The sequence below is a fragment of the Ailuropoda melanoleuca genome, chromosome 14 (assembly GCF_002007445.2).
Source record: "Ailuropoda melanoleuca isolate Jingjing chromosome 14, ASM200744v2, whole genome shotgun sequence".
In the NCBI taxonomy this organism is placed as follows: domain Eukaryota; kingdom Metazoa; phylum Chordata; class Mammalia; order Carnivora; family Ursidae; genus Ailuropoda; species Ailuropoda melanoleuca.
The window spans coordinates 90,016,986-90,040,196 of record NC_048231.1 but is presented as its reverse complement, the minus strand read 5'-3'; the positions used below and the strand labels follow the sequence as shown (position 1 = coordinate 90,040,196).

Below are 23,211 nucleotides of genomic sequence, written 5' to 3'. Positions count from 1 at the left end.
TCTGTTTATAGAGATTAGGAGGGAAGGAAGATTCTGCAGTCGAATGGCTGAACAACATTTAAACTGATTTCCTTACAACGAGGCTTCCCTAAATCTTTATCCCCACCACCTTTCAAGATCTCCCCCCTGAGCAAGGAACCTGATGCAGGACTCAATCCCAGGACCCCCGGGATCATGACTGCAACTGAAGGCAGCTGCCTAACCGAATGAGCCACCCAGGTGCCCCCTCTTTTAAGATCTTTAATACCTTAATATACATTTTGAATTACAAAAAGGGGTTGGAGTATGAAATGTTTACCAAATCTATTTGACCTCCAGACCCTTTTTTTCTTCTAAGAGCAACTCAGAGGTGCCCCATGTCTTTTGGGAAGTATTGCCATAAAGACATGAGTCTCTTCATTTGCAGGCCGCAAGCAGTCACCACCACACAAAGCACAGATGGCCAGGTATCCAGAAGATGCCCACCCCTCTGTAGAGCACCGCCAATACTGGGCGTGACCGGCGCACCCTGGTCGACAATCCAAGTGGGACAAGCCAATTTGGGTCAAACTTTCAGGACAATTTACACAGAAAAGCCCAAATACAGGCTCTGCTCACTGGCCCCGAGCCACAGGGTTTGAGGGAAGAAGGGGAAAGTTTGGGCACAATTTCTTTTGGTCTTTCCTGGGGAATATAAACTTCTCTCCAGGACCCACAACACATCTGTTATGATTCCAATAACCCCCAAAGCCTTAAGGTACATTAACTTCTAAATATGCCAGGTAGGGCACAGTATGAATCTAGATAAAGCTGCCGAAATATCTAGAGAAAACTGATCAACGAGCTCAGTTCATAGAATGCCAAGGAGTGCCAGAACGCAGGGGAAGACCAAGTCTAATGGAAATGAAGCGGGTAAAAGGAGGATCGGAACTGCAGAAAAGGCAAATGATTAATTAATTCCTTAGGGAAGGATAAGGAGGTCAATACTCTTAAAGCCTCACAAATTAACACCCAGAACGAGCCACGGTTTATTGGATTTGATTGGTAAGAATATTATTTTCACTTATTATTTCAACCCCTCCTAAACAAAGGAAAGGCCTTCTGTGATGAAAATCACGTATTTGTGCTTCTTTGCAAAAGTGCTGAGAATGACAAGGCCAGTGATGGACAGTAAGAACGAGACAACAACAATCTGCCACCAAGGGGCTGGCAAGACAGAGGGGCCATGGCGCTCTCTTCCTTCTCTTGAGCCTAGAATCAGAGGAAATGGTTCTCCCACTTTGCTACCAAAGACAGTCAACACAGGACAAGGAAAAAGCCACAATAAAACCAGTGAACATGTTGGGGGCTTTTCTGAAGATTCAAGATACTCTGGAACCATCCATTCTGACCGACAGATAAGTAAAAATGAGTCCGCCACGATTCCACCCCATCACTGCTCTCTCTGGCTTACATACACAAGAAACATAAGCCAAACCCTTTAGAAAGAAAATATTAAGGCCAACCATTTCACAGGCAAGCCAGGTCTTCAGACAATTCTAATAGATCGATAATACGCACTTAGGTCCAAAAACGTATACAGCTTCCCGATTAGCTCATTTCTAAGAGTTGAGGGTTAATATACTCCATGACAGGAAGAGATTCGCTGAGGTCTGAAGTAACGCACACAGAAATTACAAATTACTCTTTTATTTTTTCTTTGAAGTACAAATCACAAAGTGCTGATCTGATAACCTGCTCTCTTTACAGACAAGCATTCCTTAAGACTTTGTGTCTACTGGGGCACCTGGCTGGCTCAGTCAGGGGAGCGTCTGACTCTTGGTTTCGGCTCAGGTCATGATCTCAGGGTCGTGAGATCGAGCCCCACATCAGACTCCACACTAAGCACGGAGTCTGCTTGAGATTCTCTCTCCCTTTCCCCCAACCCTCTCTCTCCCTCTCTTCTGTTTACTGAAGGCTACAAAAACAACAGGTCAAGAACCCCATCAATTCATCCACCAGGCGCAGAACCCTGAGTTCTTTCATGGGAGATCTGCTACAGTCATGGCATCCCCCCCCCACCCCCCCAGCTCTTTCACTTCTGGCTTCTGGTACCTTCTAGCCAATATAACCTCTAGATTAAAAAATCTCTATGTAAACATTGCCACTCCATGAGAAGCACTCTTAAGCTGAATGGTCAGGTGGCATCTTTGAAAAAAAAGATTTAGCCAACAGGCTGCCATTTATTCAAAAGGCCTTTCTTAGCATCCCTGGATTATGAATCCATTTTTATTGTAAGAGTAGTACGCGCTCTTCACCAGTCCTCTAAAACCCAGAGATACAAGCAAAGCCTCCAGGAGGCCCACTAGTCGGAGGTAAGCTCTGATAACATTTGGGCTACAGACTTCTAAATGCATACAGAAGCATAAATATAAACACACATGTATATTTTTAACATAATAGGCCTCGTCACATTCAACAATATCTCTCCATGGCTATGCATGTTTCCATCATGCCAGACATATGTTCATGTGAATTCAGTGCATACATTAGCTCAAGAATACCCTTTTAAATTTAGATTTTGATATTTTCCAAAGAGATTTTGCCAAGGCAAGGAACCACGAGAGAGACCTTTCTTGGAGAATTCTTGCAAAAATAAGAACACTTCAAAAAATAACCTTTAAGATATACAGTGTTGAGTTTCACCCATTTGCTTTAAAATTCTGAAGACATATTTTTAACTCATGTGGTAAAATGCAAGATGAGGGAAACAGACATTAAAATCATTTACTCGTGCTCTTAAATCATAACCCTTATGTTTAGCTTCTGTCATTCCATCCATCGAGAGACCACATATTCTTGATTTCACAGTAAACTAGGCTTCTCTGTGGATAAGCATCTATCCATAAATGTGTAATATATTTATCTGTATTTATCCATGTCTGATATCTCAGTATGCTTTCACTTCCACTCTCCCAAGAGATCTTAGCTTGAAGGAAGTCTTATATAAACAATAAGCCACTTCCCCCAGCTCAAGGAAAGGATGAATCCAGAGGCTCACCAAGCGTCCAGGGAAAAGGCAACTGGTTGAGGCTGGCACTTAATAGCATATCAGGCTAGGATGAGAAAGAAAATCATATGGGTTAACAATAAAAAAATAAAAAGCTGGTCAGAAAGATGTACTGAAATCACTAGTCAACTTTCTAAGGTACCTTAAGTCAAACTTATTTTAAGTCAAATTCTTATTTTAAGAAGCTTCATACATATTCAAAAGCACAAAAACCCAAGTATAAGAAGCTTTTTTTTTTTTTTTAAGATTTTATTTATTTGTTTGAGAGAATGAGAGACAGACAGGGAGAGCAGAGGGGGAGAGGGAGAAGCAGGCTCCCCGCTGAGCCAGGGGCCCTATGAGGGGGCTCAATCCCAGGACCCTGAGACCATGACCTGAGCTAAAGGCAGATGTTTAACTAACTGAGCCACCCAGGCACCCCATAAAAAAACTTTTTAACCCCATTTATAAAGTACAATTCATTTATCTGGTGATTTTTAAATGTGCGTAAGTACAAGGGTCTCAGGTCCCTCTGAAAAGGAAGGAAGGAGCCATTTGCCTACAAAGTCCAAGGGAAGAGGAAGAAGAGGGTGGAAGAGAGACAGGGAAAAGGGAGGGGAGGGAGAAGGAGGGAGGGGGAGAGGAGAGAGGGGAGGGAGGAAATGGTAAGACAGGAGGGGAAGGGAACAGAGTGTGCCTACAGAGAGACATTCACAGTTAAAATAGTGACTGGTGATATTGCAGGTTGCACTTGATATGCAATTCATACTATACTTTTTGTTACATTTTACATTTCTTTGAGGAGGGAGACAGAAAAGAACTCTTTTACCAGGGCAACTGAGACTGATGGGGATTTTAGCAAGCAGATACCAGGTACCATTACAAGTAAAAAAAAAAAAAAGAAAAAAGAAAAACCTAGAAGTCATTAAAGAGGTAATAACCACCCTTCCACGGGAGAAATGGGGCCCTGGGCACAGTAACTGCCCTCTGGATAGAAAGAAAGCAAATGTTTGGATAAGCCCAGGTTATAACAGTTAAGTACTGACAAGGGTACTTAATTTTATTTAGGAGTTTATATTTCTTAAGCACCTGCTCCACTTCTGGAAAAAACATCCTTTTAAACAGAACGTTCAAGTTAGTGTGAATGCTGCTCTTAATAACTGTATTTTATAGAAAATGTAAAATATATACGAAGAGGCAAGTAAAAGCAATATGAGAAAAAAGTAAAAGGCATAACATATGGATATACATTACATGGCTCAAGAAAGACAACCTTGGATTTCAGGTAAAGCCTGAACAAGCACCCCTTTCTTTATTTGCACCAGTTACCTGGAAACAGGGAAGCTCAGGGCTTGTTGACCTCTACCTAGCTAACTTCAGAGCTTTTAACTCTTGTGTGTTATCTAAATGCTTGGGAAGAAGGAAAAGGAAGGTAAATCAAGAAAAGAGAAAATATGGTCCACAGTGTGTTGAAGGGCAGGGGCAGGGGAGGAAAAGACTGAATCATATACATTCTCACCTTAAAAAAAAACAAACTCAAAATGAAAATACCTGATTTCCTATTTACAAAATTAGAAAATACAGGATATCAAGCCATGACAGGGTACATTCGAAATGGCCCTTTCGCGTGCAGTTAATGGATTTAATATTTAATTTTCATTGGTAGTTTGCTAAAATCACATACAAATTCCAAAATGCCCAGTTTCCCACATTTCCTCCACTAAAGAACTCTCTAAGGGGTGCATGGGTGGCTCAGTCGGTTAAGCATCTGACTCGGTTTTGGCTCAGGTCGTGATCTCAGGGTCATGAGATTGAGCCCCACGGCTGCTTGGGATCCTTTCCCTCTGCCCCCCCCCACTCACGCACACATGCTCTCTCTCAAATAAATAAATTCTTTTTTTTAAGTATTAAAAAGAAAACAACTAGCTAAGAATTTCATCCTGGGTCTGCCTGTATAAAATTAAATGTCCCATAAAGATTGTGTTTTATTATTTAAGCGATTAAACTCCTTTAAAATACACTGCGTTTCTTAACTGAGACCAGAACATAACCCCAGAAAACCCTTACGGAAGACACAGAAAGTTCTGCTCCTTCGGTGTTCTGATTTCCCAGAGTATAGGACATCCACAGGAAGACAACTACAATAGCAGAGCAGTTAAATGATTTCTGAAAGCAAAGCACTAACCTAACAAAAACGTCTGCGGAGGGCTCCTTTCATGTCAAAGCCCCTGCTCAAAGGAAAAATCAATGTGCATATGATTTCTACTGCTCTGGGCTCCTGGGGCTCCAGGGTGAAGCAGCCTTCAAAAGCCGGCTCCCTCAGTCACTTCCTCAGGAAATGGGACTGACCACAGCGCGCCCTCAGCTCAGGGTGGTCCCGGGCATTCAGACAGGGTCCAGGATTTGGAAGAAGACGCGTTCACCACAAGGAGCGATACTGGCTGGTCCCGCATGACACAGACGCTCCCTGCGCACTCAAGCCTGGGGCTTCCGCTCTGCTTTGTGGCTTTTGTGGGGGCCCAGGTGGGAGGAGACAGGTCCCTCACGGCTACAGCTGCTCAGACCCCTTTTCTATCTCCCTCTTCTGCCACCAGACCATCTCAGCAACCCAAAAGGCACATGACCATGACGCAGGGATGCAGCACCCTGGGACAAAGCCTGTATCAAACAGACCCAAATTAAGCCCCTCCAGTCTCTCCACATGACCACTGTTTCCTTTTTCTTGCTCCAGAGTCAAAAATAGAATTGTGCTGACTTGCCCAGAGCGCTAAGGTTCTTGAGCAGTGCAATATCTACTTACTGAATATACAAAACTTCCAAAAATACCTGTCTCAGGTTTTTCTTTAGAAAGCAGAATGTCAATTTAAAGGGCAGGGCTGCCTGGGGTTAGCATTTCAAAGCGATGGCTCCGCTAGAAAAGCTCCAAGCAGAAGGAAGAGTTTACTGAATACCAAACCACGGGCCGGTGACCTGAACCCGGGCTCCCGAACGTGGCTATCAGAACTCAGAGATCTGGCTGGGCACGGCCTCCCTAGGGCTGTCCTTCATTTCACCTCCAGGAATTCCTCTGGAAACCAGGTAATCCACCTGGCCTGACCTCTCTGCAGATACCAGGTGCAATAAAAGGGCGCTCAGGGCAAGGGCTTGCCCAGACAGACACCCACTGAGCTTGCGAATAATGAAAGAGAAGCTTCGGCTAAGTACATCACCATGGGATTCTCACTCTCCAGCAGCACACCCACAACCAATAAACCCTTAAAGTCCAGAAGAGGGGGGAGGCTCTTTTCCTTCGGTTCTCCCCCTCACAAAGAGAAAAAGGCAAGGATCCTATTCCCTGCATCTGGATGACATGTCACTGACCTTAGGGCACGAAGGCAATGTTTTAAACCAAAAAAATCAAATCTTCCAAAGCGAGAGGTGTTGGTATAAAAAATGTCTGGTACAGCAGAGCCCTGAAAAAAAGGTAAATGTCCACCAGAAGAGAGATGATTCAATCAACTATGCTACGTCCTCTTCAAGAAAATTGTGGTAAGGGGCGCCTGGGTGGCATAGCGGTTAAGCATCTGCCTTCGGCTCAGGGCGTGATCCCGGCGTTGTGGGATCGAGCCCCACATCAGGCTCCTGCTATGAGCCTGCTTCTTCCTCTCCCACTCCCCCTGCTTGTGTTCCCTCTCTCGCTGGCTGTCTCTATCTCTGTTGAATAAATACATTAAAAAATCTTTTAAAAAAAAAAAAAGAAAGAAAGAAAATTGTGGTAAAATACACATGACGTGAAATTTACCACCTTAACCATTTTTAAGTATATAGTTCAATAGTGTTAAATACATTCACATTATTTATAATACATCCCTTTTTTATGGAGTATTATGCAGTCATTAAAGTAAGGTAGACGAGGTGGTGCCGTCGGTTAAGCCTGACGCTTGGTTTCAGCTCAGGTCATGATCTCATGGGTCCTGAGATTGAGCCCAAATCCTCCCCCCCCAAATTGGGCTCCCTGCTCAGTGGGGAGTCTGCTTGGAGATTCTCTCCCTCAACCCCTTCCCCCACTCTCTCTATAGTAAATAAATCTTTTTTTAAAAAAAGGTAAGGTAGATGTGTTACAGGCACTGAAGTGGAACAATCAAGGTACACCATCTAGCGAAAAAAAAAATCAGGTCATAAAACAGTATCTAAATTACACTAAAATTTAAAAAAAAAAGCATATTGTATTTTATATGTTTCTACATATAGATATGTAAAATGAAGAGATATGTAAAATTCATCGAAAGGGCTAGGACGCACGCCATTCTGTCACTTGAATCCAGAAAAGAGCAGCGGATGGGAAGGCAGGGGAAAATATTTTTCAAAGTTCATCCGCCAGGTATAGGTGTGCATTTTCAAAATCTCATAGCTACAGGGAAGCAGATGAAAGTATCTCCTGTGAACTTAGGCATAGTCAGTCATCAATCCTGTAAATTCTGTCAAAGGCACTTTTGCTCTAGCCCTATTTCCCACTGGATTTACATTATTTTAACTAAAAGAAACTGGTGCTGGCAATTTGCTAATTCATCAATGCGTTTATAGAAATACTGAAAGGGTCTGGGCTAACCCTGTCACCATCAATGAACTTCAGGAAAGTTCATTACGGCCTCTGCTTAAAGTGAGTTATTCAAATGGTTTCATGAGAAAGAAAAAAAAAATCTAAATTTCTCCACTATTAGTTAGTTTTTCTTTTTGAATGAAACATGTTTGGTGAATTCCAGTATATCAAACTTAAGAAATCACTTGCCCATTTAAGTGCTAAAACAAAGAGTTCCTCGTTCAAGAGCAGAATCCATAAAAGCTTTAGCATTCCTTTGGCATTTTATAAATACCACATTTTTTTGTAGCATCTCTACAATTCCAGCTTGAAGCGAAGGATAGATTTTCTAAATGAGAAGTGATATTTTGAGTACACAATGAAGAACTTCAAAGTAATTTTCCTTTGTCACCTGAATAAGCCGCCTCGGTTTTTGCACATAAACCCTAAATCCTGCATGGAAGCCTTTGTCCCTGAAATGCTGCAGTCAAACCAGCAGACCCGTTTTCTGTGGTTTCTTACTCTTTTCACCAGCAATTTTCTTTCATCTTAAATACTAAATTAAAAATATTTGCAAACATTTAAGACTTCTAGCATTAGACAATACAGAAGAGAAACCCAGTAGCTCAAGGTATCTTGCATTTCTTGGGGCACTTGTACAGTTTCAAGATGCTTGCTTGCTTGCTTGCTTGCTGGCTTCCCTTGGAGGTCTTTGTTGGGAATTCTTAGTGCCCAAAGTTTTGAAGTATTGTTCTTGCTACAAGGCTCTAAGTCCACAGTTCTCAAATGGGGCGATTTTGCCTGTTCTCTTCCACCACCACCAACACTGGTATCTAGCAAGGTCCAGAGACATTTTTTGCTGTCACAAGTTGGGGGAGGGGGTGAGAGGTGGGTATCGGTGTTCAGGGATGTTGGCAAACATCCTATAATGCCCGGGGCAGCCCCCCAACACAGCACTGTGCAGCCCCAAATGTCGGTAGGCTAAGGCTGAAAAACCTTGCTCGAGTAAACAAGAGATTTTCCCCTCATCAACCTGCCCTCCTCTCACCAAGACCTAATCCTCTTAAAATCACCATAAACCTGCCTTCCCCCCACCCCCTAGTCATCCAGGTGGAGACGGTGGCAGGTCAGGGCCTGGCTAGCCGCTGCGGAAGCGGAAGCGAGTGCACAAGGGGCCCCGTGCATCCCGATCACAACGGCTCTCACATTCCACAGTGATGCCATCGCCGGAGCATCCCACGACTCTCACCAGACACCAGTTTCATTTCAAACGTGTTTGGAATTAGGAAAGGTCCTACCTTCATCTGTCAATACAACTAAGAGTCCCCCCTCCAAGTTATCACTCACAGCAGGCCTACTGGCTGTTGACCTTACAAATAAACTCGCTCACAAATTCTCTTGCTGGAGTAGACGGAAAGCAGAAAAACACACAGTGAATCACATCACTTCACCAATCACTAAATTATAAGAAAAGGAAGAGATCAGAGGACACCCTCGCCCTACTCCTCTCAAGACCCTCCCATTTTTCACGAAGTTCACATCACCGACAGCCAACAGCTTGAAGGATGTCCACCCAGGAATGTTCCACCAAAACGGTGTTCCACCACAGCCCAGGAATGCGAGAAATTCTGGGTTAGATGCACGCGTCTGTGAACACAGACACATGCGCACACACTTTTTCCCCCCTGAACTGCTGCTGTGAACTCCCAATGTTTTGAAGTATTCCGGGGAGAATCTTCATTCTGGGGACCCAGGCTGGGAGCATCCAAGAGTACTGGAGGCCAGCCGGTTTTGGGTGAGACATCTTTGGGACCCACTTGAAACACGCTGTAAGCAGCTGTTCTCCCTAGGAGACGGTATTAGCAAATAGGAGCACATTCTGGAGTGGAGTGTCAGGGAGATGCTTCTGGCCCATCTTCCCGAACAACGTTGAACCCCATGTTTCTCCCAGCAGCTCCCCTCCACGGGCACCTCCGCATCAACCCCAAGACAACTCGAGAAAGAGCAAGAGAACAAATCTCCAAATCCGGAGGAAGAATAATAAGGTAATTCTGAACAGGCTCTGCCTTAAACTTCAACGCCACGAAGTGATGATAAAAACATGGTTTGACTGGCTCTACGGTTATGGCCAAAGGAGGCTATTTGTGCTGTAAAATGCACAGGCGCACAAGCAGGTACACATGTGTGGTCAAGGAAGAGAAATCAGGAAAGAGAGCAAGGTATCTCTCAAGGTTTATCTACTTTCAGTGACCAGAGCCACAACAGGGTCACGGAGCCAGCCAGAAACACCTCGCGGATCTTGACAACAGGAGAAATACTGGCTGACCCAGAAGCAGCAGCTCTGAACCTCAAAGATATTCAAGCCTGCCATCGACTGTCTGCAGAAACGACACCTATAAACCACAGTTTGCTGTCGTGGTTAAAAGCATGGGCTTTGGAGTAAGACAAATTGGAGTGAGTCCTAGCTCTTCCCCTTACAAGTTACCAAGATTCTGGTCAAGTTACTTAACCTTTTCAAGCTTCTGTTTTCTCATGTGTAAAATGGAAAAAAATAAGATCCACTTTGCAGAGTTATTGTGAAGGTTAAATAAAACAATCCAGGGGCGCCTGGCTGCCTTAGGCGACTGAACGTCTGCCTCTTGTTTTCAGCTCGAGTCATGATCTCAGGGTTGTGGGATGGAGCCCCGTGTCAGGCTCCGTGCTTAGCATGGAGTCTGCTTGTCCCCCTCCCTCAGCTCGTCCCCCCACTCTCTCCCTCTAAAATAAATAAATAAAATCTTAAAAAAAAAAACCAATAGTCTAGGTAGGTACTTACTTCTACCTGGAATATCTGGAATATAGTTAAATACTAATTGCTTTGAGTCACTGTAACATCAAAACAAGGTCAGCAAGAGGATTCTAGCACAGAGAAAGCCCTACAAGAAATGAAGCCACAACTCCTGTGCTCTCAGACAGGGGATAACAAGATCGATGCCATTAGAATCCCCAACCACTACCCAGGATCTAACGGGCATCCTGAAGTGCCTCTTGCAGACAGGCCGCCCCGCAAGGTCTTCTAAGAAGCACAACAAACGCAGAACAAATGCTTCCTACCCTCAATGACCTGAAACAGGAGCACTGTGTAACCAAAGAGGTTAGAGCCACATGTGAAATTCCAAGGGAGGTCGACAATATCCCAGCGCTCCAGACAGGGAACAGGGATGTTTTACAATTCTATGACTCCCCTCAAATCCAAACCATGAAAGCCCAATTATTACTAGTCAAGTGCAAAACTATGTGTTTCATCTTTCCCAAAATTAACACTGGCCAGATAAACCAGACTTGCCTTTTGCCAAACATGTGTGTACCCAGGAGGGGCCCCAAGCATAAGCACACATGCGCACATACACATACACACACACACACTCCCTACCTAGGAGAGGCCTCAAATATATACCTACGTACCCATGAGACCCTAAACATTAGGCCTGAACAATTCCTTCAGCCATGCGGCCAAATTTCCTACCTCCAGTGTCTCATTCCGCTGCATAACTCAGACAACCGGCCTTTGCCACGCATTTATGGAGCAAATGCTGAAAGCTAAACATACTGTTTTTGTGATTTTGAGTAAACAGAAAATCGACCAAAGGATCCAGCTCTACACTCAGAAAACACCCTACACCTTAGCTACTATACTGAAGAATGGTAAAGGGTGTAGAATTGGGGTCAGAAAAATCCAGGCACGAATGCCAATTCCCAACAGCTCAGCCTCTACATATCTGTTAACCTCTCAGAGCCTCAAGTTTCTCAGGCATAAAACAGGGTAAGACCACCCCCTGTCGGGCAGTAGAGCCTCGGGGGTGTCTCACTAGCCCAGCGCAGACTCCCACCCGCATAGGATTAGCAGCAACCCTGCCTTCCGAGCCACAGCTGAGCAGACCAGGACCGATTAGCTCGCGCTCTGGAGAACCAGAAGCGGGACTGAGCAATACAGGTGATGTTACTAGTTCTTTAGACGAGCATGTGGGAACATAGGGGCTGTGGGACAGCCACATTTGCCAAGTGCACCGGAAAGAGGACGCAGCTCTACCAGGGAAGAGGCACAAAGAGACAGCAGAGGCCACAGGGCCCTGAAAAGAACGCAGAGTAAGCTCAGTACAGATGACATGGGAGCTCCTCCAGGCAGCAGCCACGGCCTCATCGACAGCTCCTTTTCCTCTGGTGTGAGTTTGAAAAGCTAAGTCTTGATCACGTGTCCTGTGAACTCAGGTAAACTCCAATCTAGTGTTCTAACACCTTCCCATGTGAATCTTGCTTATAAGGAGCGACTGCTTCTCCTAATACATTCTCCCAACCTCGGCCACCTGAGCAACAAGTGTCCTCACCTGCCACGTCCCATGAAGGCTGCCGTGTACAACTGGTTCTGATTCAGTTATCCAGCGACCACTGGCAACGGTAACACATCTTGCCCTCACCCGTTCACCTGTTCACACGCCCCACAGTCATTCCGGGGGCCCTGCCTCTGCACACACACAGTCCCCATGACCCAACTGCTGCTTTCACAGACCGACTTGTTCCTGCCTGTCCGCTAGACTTGTGACCATCCATCTTTGCTTTGCCTTCTGACAACCTCTGGGTGTCTGTCTATCTCGTCTCTGATTCCTAAAGTATCTGGACACTTGGCATGATCCAGAAAGGCTTTGGACTTACTACCCCACCGAATTCTGAACTCACCTCCACAGTTCCAACCCCTTTTCCAGGGCTGGCTCCATGGCTTTGCCCACCCTGAACTCCCAGCCTTGTTGCTATCCCCCCAACTCCATCCCACTGCCCTCCCAGCAACCTGTGACTGCTCAGCAGCTAGTCATGGGCCAGCCAGACACCCCCCCACACACCAGGCACAGGATTCTGCGCCAAGCACGGAGCTGACAGATTTAGCCAACAATTAAAAATCCTATGCAGTGTGCCAGATTCATATATCATAGAACTCTTGAGTCCAAATTTCCAATAAGATCTAAAATTCAACTAGGATTTCTGTGAAACGGAATTTTCTTATAGGGAGATGGGGATGGTAAGCTAGCTCATGTAACAGACATCATTTTAGAATTAGCTTCATCAACGCAATCCCCGAATTTAAAACATACACTGGGGGCGCCTGGTAAGAAGAGCATGCAACTCTTGATCTTGGGGTTGTGAGTTCAAGCCCCACACTGGGTGTAGAGATTACTTAAATACATAAATTATTTTAATTTTAAAAATTATGGGGCCCCTGGGTGGCTCAGTCATTTGAGTGTCAGACTCTCAATTTCTGCTCAGGTGATGACCTCAGGATCCTGGGATCAGGCCCCATGTCAGGCTCCATGCTCAGCAAGGAATCTACCTGAGGATTCTCTTCCTCTCCCTAAGCCCCTCTCCCTGCTTGTGTGAGCGTACGCACATGTGCATGCTCTCTCTCTCTAAAATAATCATTTTCTAAAAATTTAAAAATGTTTTTGAAACTTTTTTAAATTAAAAAAATAAAAAAATACACTAAAGTTTTGCACAGCCTCTTAGAGTTCAAACACACAGTACACCAAGTGCCTTCCCAAAACGCAGTTTCTTTTTTGGCCAAAGACCAAGACCTCCCCCAAGACCTCCTGATGCAAGGACTCCAGGGTGGTCGCCTCCCTCACGCGCTGGAGAACAGTGGCGTTGATGAGCCATGCTTCCACACTCGTGTGAAGCAGCTCATTGTAACGCCCATCCTAAGGAAAAGTCACAAGTCACCCCGATTCCTTGTCAGGCATGGAGGTAGAACTAGCGGCAGGCCAACTGCTCTGAGTCCTCATCTCTCATCAGATACTGACTCTCTGAACCAAAAATGGCACAGTCACCCCCCAGTGTCAATTTAAGGCCAGTCTTCATCACATGGGCTTAAGATAGATACCCCTGCCACATATCTCAATATTAACATCATCTTCTGTTCTATCAGACTACAGGTGTCAAAGGGGTTAAGATAATAAAGGAGAAGTAATGCAGTTGTGTAGCAACAGGAATAAACTGATCAGGTCAGATCGTGTGTACACAGGAATCAGCGTTCATGCCAGTCTCGGCACCTACGACCAAAAACCAGTTCTGACCCCATTTGCGCTTGCTGGCATCCCATCCAAAGCCAAAGGGCGACCCCCCGCAGAGAGAGACAAGCTTTGGAGAATCAGATCACTCTGGAAGCAGGGGAAGCCGGTCCAAAACCAAGGGAAACAGCAGAGACCCTTGCTACCCAACGTGCGGTGCAGGAACCAGGAGACCACCATGCCCGGTGAGCTTGTTAGACGGGCAGATCCTTGGGCCCACTCAGCCCTACTGCATCACTACCTGCACCATCTTAACACATCCCCAGGTGATCTGTATGCAGATTAAAATGTGAGAAATGCTATCTACACAACAAGGGCACCCAGGACCAGGCATGGGACCTGAGCAAGAGGTACAAGACACGAGCACCAACCAAGAGCCGTTATTTGCAAAAGGCAGTAGGACTTCAGAGCCAGCTCGTCCCTGGCCTAAATCCAAGGTCTGTCACTCACGAGTGGTACCACCTTGGGCCAGTCACTTCACCTCTCTTGAGTCTCACCATGGATGGTAATTATACTGCACAGGGGACGTTAAGTGTAAACATCTAGCACATGGTAAACCTGTGATAAACACAGGCTCCCTGTCCATTCAGAAGCAGACACCAGGCTGGCATGGGTGCCTAGACCCAGGAATGCAGAGAGATGAACCAGGAATACGTGGGAGAGAAGAGGTGCAAACCCGGGGAGCACGAGTTTTTCTAACCAGGAGACATCACATCGTCCTTACACTATCTTTTCCAACCAAAAGGGGAACTCAACATCAATGAACATCAACACTTCGGGGCACCAGAGAGATTTCACAGCTCAATTTCTTTAGATGTCCGTCCAACATTCCAGACCAGCCCTGTCCGATAGAAAAAGAATGAAAGCCACGTATATAGTTTTAAATTTTCTAGCAGTCACATTTTAAAAAAAAGGAGGGATAAATAAAGGTTAAGTTAATAATTTTAATTTAGTAATAAATTGTATTCGACCAAAACAGCCTTGCTTCAACATGTAGTCAATCTGAAAACATATTAATGAAATATTTTACATCCTTTTTTTTTTCTTTTGTGTAAGTCTTCAAAACCTGGTGTACATTCTATGCCTACAGCTCATCCCAGTCCGGACTAGCCACACTCAAGCACTCTGCAGCCATATGGGGCTATCGCCCACTATGCGGACAGAGAAGTTTGAGACATTAAAATATCACCCGTAGATTCCCCCTCCACTCAATCTTCTATCACCACCAAATCCCAGTGTGCAAGATAAGGAATACTTGGTCGCTGCGAAGCAAACGTGGGAAGCAGAACGCCATGGGAAAAGGGACGGAGCAGAGGCTGTGGCTTACCTGCCACCTTTTCACAATCAGGTTTTGTTTAACTCTGGTTAATGTAAATTACATCAACTAGACTACAATCATCACTCATTGGGCTGGATTTTTCTGGAAGCAAAGACAGTCGAAGTACGAGATAATAATGACAAAATTCATCCAACATTTTCCAGCTACAAATGAACGTCCAGCCAAGTGGGGACAAGGACGCTACTCTCCTGCCCACCTTTCTGCCACTTAAAACCAGACCCAGGGCAGCTGTCGCTGAAGACATTACAGACAAGGCAGGAGACGCTCACTGTGGATTTTCATGGGCCAAAACAAACCGAAGCAAAACTACTTAAAAATGAGCTAGAAGGCAGGACAGGAGAAACAACGCCCTCTACAATGAGAGAAGAAGGTCAGAGCACAGGCCCTTCCCCTTTATAAACCAGGGAAGCTGAGGAACCCAGAACAGCCAAGATTTGAGGGAGGACTTACCCCGTAGCAGGCACTCTGCTAAGCACTTTATATACACTTAATCTTCGTAACAACCCTCAAGAAAACCATGGCCTAGAATTTAAGGAGCTTGCTCAAGGTCCCACAGTGGCAGACTGCAGCTTTGGGTCACCGAGGGCAAGACAAATAGATGTACGTCACCGAGAGCCAGGCAAAGGCCACTGCAAATCTCCGTGCCCTGAGCCCCCAGACTTAACTAGAATACTAGGCATGACCACGTCTCAAACTAGAGACCTCAAACTACCTCTCCCACTCTTGCTGTGTTAAATCAGCAAAACAGTTAAAGACCAGCTTACCAGTGAGTGCCTGTGTGGTTCGCATGACGTAAGGGCTGTATATGGGCTGGCGCGTACACCACCTAGCACACACCGAACACTGGAGGGCAGAGAGACAGTCGTGATGACGCAAGCTGCCTCAGACTGGGAGTCCAGAGTGCTGGGTTCTAGGCCCACCTACCGACCCCGACCCTCCCCCTCCCCAGTTTGGCCTCACTGCAGAAGAGGAGTATTTCTAGCTAGGGAATCTTTAAAAACAAAAACAAAAAAACACAGGGCTTTCAATTTTCTGACTTAGTAAGTTTTTCAACAATCTAATTACGATCCAGATCCCTAGAAAGAATTTGTTCCTCACGGAAGAAAATAATCAAAATCAATACCCATAATGAGACCAATGAGTCAAACTTTGGAAAGCCGGAGTTTGTGTCCCAAAGAGAAAAGGCTGAGTTGAGAAAACATTGAAGAACTACACCTTGATTTTATCTTTAGGCCTCTCTAAATCCTGCAAGATGGCTGGAATCTCTAATTACGCCAGATTGTAATAATATCGAACTGAAAACAATACAAAACCTGCATTTTCCATCCCTAACGACTGTCGACTACAGGCCACTTAGGAGGGAATACTTGGGACAGCCAAAAAGGCCACTCTGAGTTTGTCTAAAAATTACTTATTTCAGTCTCCAGACTTAGATCAAGCAGAACTTGCTCTCCCCCTCTCATTCTAAAAGAGGAAAAATTCAGAACTTCCTGTCTGCATAAGATGATTCAAAGAATTCTTTAAACTAACTGTGTTTATTTATTATTGAGACAAAAGATTCTTCTCAGCACTACTTTCATTTTGATTTCATCCTTTTCAAAGAATAAATAAGAAAAACATCTCTGTTCCTTCTCCCATCTGATTTGCATCGTCACCCTGTAGTGCCCCGTAAAACTGTACTCTTTTCGACCTATTTCTCGCACCGTCTCTGACGTACAGACTCTCCTCTCTCCACGGTAAGTGAAGTCAGGAGAAAGCGGCTAATTACAAGGGAACCTCACCTGTGTCCCAAACTTCTCCATTAGGCGTTCTTAGGAAGGCCGTCATCATACCACCTCTAACCTGATCCTTATCAGTGCCTTTACTGTTCTACCCCCATTCCTCCCAGTCTAGACCTCCAGCCCAAATCGATCCAGGCAACAAAGGACACCTCCACGGACAACTCAACCCAAACTTGAACTCGCTGCATGAAGCCCCCTCACAACCACCCTCCAAACCTATTCTGCCTTCTGAACACAGTGTCTCACAGACAAGAACATCCAGCAGCAAGTAACCTCAAGGAGCAAACTGGGCGCCATCCTCTGCTCCTCCCTCTCCACCACCCCCCTTCTCATCGGGTACACACACCTGCCCCACCTACCACTCCATCCCACTGCAACGCCCGGGATCAGGCCCTCTTCTCTCCTGGATTTGCTATGGTGGTCCACTCATGTGACCTCCCTGCCTCCAGCCTGGAGAGTCTCCATTCCCTCCTCAGACACTGCCCCGAGACCTCTGTCATTTCGAGTAAGGCTTTCTGCTCATACCACCTACACAAGGAAGTCCCCACTCGAGGGCACTGTATAGGATGACCTTCAGAGAAGTCTGGCCCTTGACTGCCTCCTGATGTCATCTCCTACTCTCCCACACCCACTCTGCTCTCCTGCCCACGCTCACAACACCAGGCTCACTCAGGGCCTTTCCATAAACTGCCCCATCGGACTCTGCTCTTCCCCCAGTCTCTGCCTGCTGTCCCTACTCTTACGCCGTCTTTCACCGTTGGGCATGCAAGCCAACTCCTCAAGGGCTCCTCCCTCTGGACACTGGGCAGTAGGGAGCCCATTCACATTCCTATCATAGCACCTGTAGGCGACTTCCCTCTAGAATTTTCTCTCTGGATTCCTTTGTCCTTGCTACTCACAGTGCCTAGCACAATGTCTAGTGCTAGGAAACATGCAGTACCTGTAAAACCGATGAAATAATCCCCAAATTAAGATCACTTCCCACTTCTCGGGCTCTCCTCTATCTACAGCACCATAATCCTGGTCTGTTTGCTCTTCCCATTCCTGAACATTATTTTATCCTCTAAAAATTTTTAAAAGTTTAAAAAAAAAAAAAGGCTCCCCAAATCTCCCTATTTCATTGCCTAGATTTTGCTTAAATATTTTCATTTCCTTAAAAGGCATCAAACCTGAACAGTGACTTCAGATATTAAAACAACACCCATATTTTGGCAGTCAAAAACTCAAGACAAATTATAATTAATAATACGTTGTTTACGCAACTCAGATTTCAACAAAGATCTTCGGTACCACTCTCCAAAACTGTGACTCTGTTATTGTTTGGCATGGTATTGAACCTGAAGACAAATGTAAAAATTAAACTGCCAAATGTTTCTGAAGAGATTAAAAATAATTGCTGTAGGAAAGAAAGGATATTTTACCACTGGCAGTTTTTTGTTTCCACTTCTGGCTAATTCCGATTAGTTCTGGGTTATAAAGCATGTCATCCCGTTAGTGAGTGGTCTATTATCATAATCATCTCTCGTGTGTCTTCAGATAATGCTCCCTACAATCTCTTACTTGGGAAGTCTTAACTGCAGCTGACAAGGCCAGATCTCTCTCATGAGCTGCGAAGAAGAGCTGAATGAAAGCTCATTCAGACTTCTAATTCTTCTGTACTGACCATATGACCCAGCCATGCCACCCCCCCCCAAAGGATTTAGGGAAGAGACATAAAAACTTAGGTTCAGACAAAAGCCTGTATGCAAATGTTTACAGCAGCTTTACTCATAAGCACCCACAAGCAGAAACAACCCCAACGTCCTGGGGAATGAATAAACAAGCTGTGGTATGTCCATATAGTGGTCTAGAGCTTGGCAACAGAAAAGCGGCCCGTTATGGACACACATGACAACATGGATGAATCGCAAATGTACTTTGCTAAGTGAAAGAAGCCATTTGCATGGCATTCTGGAGAAGACCAAATACAGGGACAGAACCAATCAGTGGTTGCCAAGGGTCGGGGTGGGCAGAATCTGACTACCGATGTACAGCAGGAGGAAGGTTCCGGGGCTGATGGAACCATTCCCTGTGGATAGTGGTGGTGGATATGCAGCGTCATACGCTCGTCAAAACCCATGAAACTATACACCACAGACTACATCTGACTGTATGTAAATGTAAAAGTTAAAAAAGTTAATTATTTAACCATGACTTGGTTAAAGATCACCCCTCAAATAGAATTAACACACAGGTGTAGATCTCCTCAATGTTTACTGCCGATGCGGTCACTGCACTGACGAGGAAGAGATGTTAAGGGAATAAGCAAGGAGCAACCCCACATCTTTTCCAGATACTTTTGGTTTCCCTTGCACTGGCAACCGTCCTGGGGTCCCACATCAGGGCAAGCTCTGCTCCTGCTTTGAACAGCTAGATGGGGAGTTCTAGCAAGGAGATGAGGGAGGTTATTCAAACCCAACAGAAGACAGACCCAAGAAAGCATTTCAAGGGAAGAAATAAAGGGGGACGGGAGACACAAATCCGAAAATTCTAACTCATCCTAGTCAAACGTATACGCAGCAAATTCCATCTCCATATTAGCTGCCTCCCTCCTAAACCCTTCTGTAAAAAGGAGTCAAGGTGGGTGCGGGTGGGGAATCTCTTTGTGAGAAAAGAGGGGGGAGGAGAGAAACGAGCCTCCTCTCCTGAACCAGGACGCTGAGAGTCCTAAAAGCCCTGGGTCTACTGTTTCTTAACGTGGAAAAAATAATTCCAAGCAAGCAAGCAAATGATGAAAACAAAGGTTCAACACCCGGTGACACTTTCTTTCCAGTGTACCCTCATCAGCCAAACCCACACGTTCCTCCTCCAGAGAGAATGGCCGGCTTGTCATCCTCGGAGCCGGCCGCAGGCAGTCCCTAGCAGGCTCCAGGTGGGGCAGTCCGCGTGGCCACAGTGGCAGCAAGGGCACAGGCCCGGCCCCAAGGGTGGATGCCACCCTGTTCCCTCCTGGCTCTCCCAGGAAGGAGAATGCTGTTGCTCATTCTCCACACCTCCATTCACATTCCCAAGCCCAGAAAACTCTCCGTTCCTGTTCCAGTCCCATTCCATGGAGACCTGGGCCTGCTACATTGTTATACCTCAGCAGGAGATCGCCACCTGAGACAAACCTCAGTCCACAGATGAGCTCCTGATTGCTGCCCTGGAGAACCAGCTCGCCAAGCTTAAACAGCACTTGCAGCCGGAAAGCTGGGCCTAAATGCAAAACAAATGCGATTTTCCAGGAGCCTTCTGGGGGGAGGAGGAGTAACAAAGCTGAAAACCACAGAGAAAGTAAACCAGAACGTTCTGTGACATGCAATGCCTTGCAGAAAGGGCTCTTAAAACATACTATCAAGGAACATTCATTGCAAGGGGTGAGCTGTCAAAGTTAAATAACAAATCACTGACTTTCTAAAGACAGGAGTGAAGGACTAAATTATAAAACATCTCATTGTATTAAGCTCATTAAGGGTTATCATATTAGCCATCTGAGTTTTAGCTGGCAGCAGAAAAGCAGGAGCAGCATACCATGCAACGTGGAATGCGATCTGCTTTGCAGGCAGATTTCTACCACACTCAGACACAGAGCCTCTAGCAGTCGAAATGATGTAAAACTGAACCAATTTCAGCACAGTGATTTGTAAAGAATCCTGTGCCATCGTGTGAGCTATTTTACTGGTGTATCAGGCCGAGATTACATTTATCTTTATTAAATACTACACAAAGTATTCGGAGCTAACCACGCACTCGCTTCCCTTTTGCCAGCTTTATATCACACACTGAAAGCTCTGCCATCACAGGAAAAAATCCTTAACAATAAAAACCCTTGCATACTTGACACCCTTCACTGCAGAGACTCTGCCCACCAACTATCTGCACACAACTTAACATAGTCTAAGATCCTCGGCATTTCTGAAAAGACTCATCTCTGCACCCATCGAGGAGGAACAAAATACCCTCTTCCAAGTAGGGGACAAATGTACTTTCAATCCTGTCCTCTATGGGCTCCTCTTGACTGTACTGCTACCAAACCAGGACACAGAACGAGTTCTATCTGTCGTTGAGATCATACTGGAGAGGATTCTGGAGCTGCTGGTTTCCTGTTTGGGGAAGTTGCAGCTCTTTTCACCAGGAACCCCAAGGCAAAATGTTCAGTGTTCCCCCTGTAAGCGCTCACTGCCTTTGTTCTGCACTTTGCTAGACTCATTACTGCTTTCTTCTCCCTGCTCCTCGAAAACCTCTGGTTTGGGGGGGTGCATAAAAATGCCAGCTCGAATCAAACTACAAGCTCTTTAAGGCATCACACATTTTCCACCATCCACTGCTATAAAGCTTTGAGTTAACAGGCATCTTTTCACAGATGAAGCCAGACTAGCCGGTTTCCTCCTGGTACTGCATTAGCATTCCACATTAAAATGTATGCCACAAATAATCCAATGGCAAACTCACCGTCAACAGCCCCCAAAATCAATAAAAGCCATTCCACCACTTGACTCGGAGTTGAAAAACCTTTCAGGTTAACACACAGCGCAAGGTAAAAGGAAGGTGATGAATGAACAAAAGGCAAATCTACCTTCAGACTCCTCAAATCCTAAAAAGGAGGCTAGGCTGCCTCGATTTGGCCAAGTCCTTCCTTCCTTTTTTTTTTTTTTTTTTTTTTTTTTTTTTNTCATCATCGGGTAATGCTACATGTGTGCTGCTTTAGTCTTATGCAAAGCAGTGCATTCTCCACAAGGCCCTGATGCCTACCATTCTCTAAACTTGCCTCTTTCCAGGCCTGCCTCTTCTAAAGGACTAACCACATGCGCGTTAATGAAGTCTTTCTGATTTTGTCTTGATAGCAATACCATCATAAGGTCACTCTAATCCCATTAAACTTGGATAACATTAAGAGTATTCCTTCTCCACTCTGAACCCCAAATCATCTCCAGGGTACCAATCCACTGTCCGTCTGTCTCTGCATGGATCTTCAAATAAACACTTAAATTCATGCTCAAAATATCATATCTCACCTTGTGAACCTTGACCTTTTGGAAAGACTTTGGCCCAATGTTCAGTTACTGTCACACGGTTGCATTCTCTGCAAATACGAAAGGGTTAAAAGCAGCCCCAGTCAACAGGCCTACAAGGAAAAAAAAGACAGCATGTATGCCTTACAGCATCACTGGAACCGCATTTATGCTCATTTCCTAGAACAATATTGTTACCTTTTGGCCTTCATAATAGTCAGAAGTATCCCCAACACCCTTTAGTAGCTTCTAAAAGGAAAAGCACAAAACAGAACATACCCTGCAAGAGAAAAAGAAAGAAAAAAAAGAAAGCATGCAAAGTAGCATTCTCCAGCAACAAACAAAACTACCATTACAAATCCATCAGTTCATTTTGGTTTTGTTTTGTTAAAAACAGAGAAAGAGAGAGAGACTGCATAAACCAAGTGTCCCCACCCTAGCAAGGCACATTTTTTTCTTTAATAAGGGTCATAAATCTCAGCTCCTTGTCCATCCCTTAAGCAAAAGAAAAAGGCAGGAAAAGCCCAAGTAATCTCAGACCTTGCAAACCTGCACATTTTTTTCCATCTTCTCTACACAGAATCTTTTAGGGCTCCATTAGTCACGTACCAGTGCTGTGTGGTGTCTAAGTGTGCATTCACATACTGTGTTGGGATGGTACCTTCCTGCAAGCGCCTCTGCTTTTGGCTGCCATGAAGGGAGGAAGCTGCTATCCCACTGTAGTAGCTCAGTGACTGCATTGTGTTCAGGAGCTGATCTGCCTCAAACCAGTTTCAGCCGGTTCTGGTCACCCTACATAAAAAAGCTATGGCAACCCTCCCTGAGTTGCCAACAAGTCCCTGAAAATCATCAGCACAGAGGGGATCTCGCTAGGGGTTGCTTTTCCCTTTTAGGTCTTCGTGAGGAGGGGAAGGTCATCGTGTGTCCCCCCCACCACACAAGCACACAGCCTTGGTAATGCTCACCTCACAAGCACCCCAGTGCCCCTCAGGGCCCATCCCCCCTGCCCCTCCACCCCAAAGCCCACCGCAGACACTGTTTCCCCCTCCTTCTCCTCTCCCCACTTACCTCCCACAACCTGGCTCACATCTTTGTGTACGTGTGTGTCAGTGTGTGTTCTCTGTGTTGGTGGCTGACAAAGAGCCCCCAAGAAAGCAATCTATGTGTGTCTCCTCACACTGGATGCGTCGGCTGCAGGAGCGGCCTCGGCCTCCTAGCAGAGTGGTGCTGGCTTGTTGACCAGGCTCCTCTCTGCCTGTCACCCCCACCCCACCCAGCCCCCTCCTCCCGTCCCTCTCTTCGCTCTCCCAGCCCTGTCACCACCAGCAGCAGCCCCCCCAGTCTCCTCCTCCTCCAACCTTCTCTTCTTTCAAGCACCTGGGGGGCGGGGGGGGGGGGGAGAAG

The 23,211-nt window shown here is 45.6% G+C and overlaps 1 protein-coding gene across 2 annotated transcripts in view; it reads right to left on the bottom strand.

Annotated features, from left to right (window-relative positions):
• Positions 1-23,088, bottom strand: part of ZNF532 (zinc finger protein 532) — a 102,915-nt gene extending 79,827 nt beyond the window's left edge. The window contains exons 1-4 of one of the 2 annotated variants that reach the window (XM_034641950.1): positions 22,417-23,088; positions 22,006-22,087; positions 21,811-21,920; positions 3,020-3,074 (exon numbers count right to left, since the gene is read on the bottom strand). In XM_034641950.1, the coding sequence (XP_034497841.1) occupies positions 3,020-3,068 (49 nt within the window). In that variant the 5' untranslated portion in view covers positions 3,069-3,074; positions 21,811-21,920; positions 22,006-22,087; positions 22,417-23,088. Of the gene's footprint in view, positions 1-3,019; positions 3,075-21,810; positions 21,921-22,005 lie in introns of both variants that reach the window. The other variant, XM_011232957.3, reaches the window with a different exon arrangement.
• Between the last annotated feature and the right edge of the window lie 123 nt (positions 23,089-23,211).